Source organism: Etheostoma cragini, chromosome 12 (assembly GCF_013103735.1).
Source record: "Etheostoma cragini isolate CJK2018 chromosome 12, CSU_Ecrag_1.0, whole genome shotgun sequence".
Lineage (NCBI taxonomy): Eukaryota > Metazoa > Chordata > Actinopteri > Perciformes > Percidae > Etheostoma > Etheostoma cragini.
Window position 1 is genome coordinate 7029535 of NC_048418.1, and position 2660 is coordinate 7032194.

The 2660-nt window shown below is 37.8% G+C and overlaps 2 protein-coding genes across 2 annotated transcripts in view; one reads left to right on the top strand and one right to left on the bottom strand.

Annotated features, from left to right (window-relative positions):
* The window catches only part of LOC117953977 (D-serine dehydratase-like), a 3362-nt gene extending 2810 nt beyond the window's left edge, over nt 1-552 (top strand). The window contains exon 6 of the mRNA XM_034887405.1: nt 540-552. Within this exon, the coding sequence (XP_034743296.1) occupies nt 540-552 (13 nt within the window). The remainder of the gene's footprint in view (nt 1-539) is intronic.
* A 212-nt stretch (nt 553-764) lies between these two features.
* On the bottom strand, nt 765-2564 carry LOC117953797 (D-threo-3-hydroxyaspartate dehydratase-like). Its single transcript, XM_034887122.1, has 5 exons — nt 2110-2564; nt 1809-1935; nt 1342-1404; nt 1157-1262; nt 765-1057 (listed from the first exon to the last, which is right to left on the bottom strand). Exons 1-5 carry the CDS (start codon nt 2153-2155, stop codon nt 968-970), a joined length of 432 nt encoding a protein of 143 aa, XP_034743013.1. The 5' UTR covers nt 2156-2564; the 3' UTR covers nt 765-967.
* Between the last annotated feature and the right edge of the window lie 96 nt (nt 2565-2660).

The following is a 2660-nucleotide window of genomic DNA, read 5'->3' on the forward strand; positions in this document are numbered from 1 at the left end:
CGACTCATTTCTGATCTCCACAAACCAATGGGTGACGTCACTCATGCTCTGTCCATTTATATTAACGGTCTATGTTTGCAACCATAAAAATCCTATGTAAAAATTTATGTTAAAAATAGAAAAACTATAATTCTATTTCTGCAACATAGACTGAGAATCGCAACCTGTTAGCAACCTACTCTCTGATGAGACTTCCATTTCAGTTGTATGATAATCCTACTACTACTACTCATAGACCGTTAACGGTCTATGCTACTACTACTACTGATAATAATAATAATGGTAATAAATTATAGTTAATGATTATGAAAATGTTAAAAGTGGCATTACACTTTACTGTTACTGTTATCATTATGACACCTACAGTATGTTAGAAATTGACTGTATGCAAACTTATTTTTGTAAGAACAATTTTAGTTTTATGTAGTCAGAAAAAATTATCCACCTTATGAGGTTAAGACAAACATATCTAGGCCACATGCAATTGTGTACGGTCAAGAGACATGAACCCATGTTCTTCATGGTATTTGTGTTTTAAGCTCATCAAGCTGACACATATAGATATCTGCTAACTGTAGTATCATTGTTTTCAGCCTCCAGTGAGTGCCCACACACTGACAGCAGCCATTGCTGCCGTCTTGGTCTTGTATTGACATTCCAATACTGACTCATTTAAAAAAACCTTTTTAGGTGACATTGATGAAATAATTAGGAGAAAACAAGGTCCAAAAGTTTTTATTTTTATTTTAATTATTTAAACATTGCTTTTGATAAAAACATTTGGGGAATATGTCTAGAAAAAGTTCTACGTATTACTTAATCAGTGGTTTGTAATTCATCTACAATTGTATTTTGGAAGGAACTACAGGTGACATGAGTAGCTCCAAGAAGTCCTCCTGCAGGATTATTAAGAGTTAATTTAGCTATCATAACAAGGTCATGTATGAGTGAACAGTTGGCTAGCTGTTCACCACCCGCGTGTTGGTGTCCACTTCCCCAGCAGACGGCCCTCAGAGTGCACATGGTACACGGGATGCATCGCTGCAGTTGCACACGACTGATAAAAAAATGAATAGAGACAGGGTCAAACAGAAGAAAGGTGACACAACAAAACCAACACAGCACTAAGCTTTACTCCATATTGAATTGTACTAACATGGTAGGGGATCAGGGTGAGCAGAGAACCTATGGGGTATTTGCTGTAGTCCAGCAGTCCTGAGATGGGCTCCACTCTACCGTGCTCCTGGGTCATAGACAACAACCTGGGGGGAAATATATTTCATCAGAACTTCAGTTAAACTTAAGTTTAATGTTAAGACTATATTTGAGAAAATAGTTTACTTAAGGTTGGGGTGTCCTTCAATCACAGCGTATCCAGTGGGAAGTTTTCCAGCTCCGTCTAGACTGAGAGCAGTGAGCAAAAAGGGTTTAAAGTACAATACTAACATCAGATTTGTTTAGCTTTAATCAAATTAGTAATGAAGTTGTGAGTAAAAAAATGTAGTTAATGTATTGTACAGTTGGGGAGCATTATAGGGGAATTGAGAGTAAATTAATTGGGATAAGTTGTTGTTTTTTTGCCCTCAAACGCCTTCCCCTAACATCAGTCACTGTGTGTGAGGGGAGCAACACACTGTTCATATGCACACACTTCCCACACTAAGATGACACAGAGCTGGTTTAAAATCGGCAAAATATCCCTATAATAATGCTATTAGACGTTTTTAAGGATTATGTCAGCATAAAACGGTAAGCAGGTAAAGTCCATTTGAAACCAAAAAACAGTCTAAACAATTTGATGAAGGTACCTGAGACCACTCCATCCACAGTCAACCAGGAGCTGGTTCCTGTGAGGACAGTGTCCGATGACTCTCGTCAAAACTCTCACAGCCACATCCTCCAGGCTGCACGAGCCAATCACAGACTGCTGCACATCTAGACAACAGCAAAAAACAAAACACAAAAACAGCATCAACAGTGATGAATTTTTTAATATTATTTTTAGAGCTTTTTCATTTATTAGTACAGCTCTTCAGTATGCTACTTTCATTAACAAAACAGCATACACAAATGTTTACTGATATAACAGCAATATCCATACACACACACCATAGAAGCCATAGTTTCCTGGATGCACCTCGCTGAGCTGTGCCATGTCTTTGACTGGGTGACTACAGGAAGGAGTGGAGCCAATGCTTGATTTACAGGAGATGCCAACAGCATTTAGTCTGCCCAAAAACAAACCCAGAGAGGTTTACAGAATAATTATGTCAAGACAAGATTTCATAGGAAACAAAGACAATGGATTATTTACTTGCGCTTAGGCCTCAATGTGATAATGTTAAGGTAACGCCACTTAAATCTGAATTATATTTTAGTCCATTTGGGGGCAGTGCAGCCTTCTGCAAACACAACCCTGACATAATATTACCATAAAATAGGTAATTTCTGTAACTGTTGGCTATTTACACATCCAATAGACAGAAAGCAACATTAGCATCCAAGTTAAACAGTGAGTCTAATTGGACTCCCTTAAAAAGCTCTGGGTACACTAGAACATGCCAGTTAAAAGTGAACCAAATGATACAGATGTGCTCAAATTTGTTGGTACCCTTACAGCTCATTGAAATAATGCTTCATTCCTCCTGAAAAGTGATGAA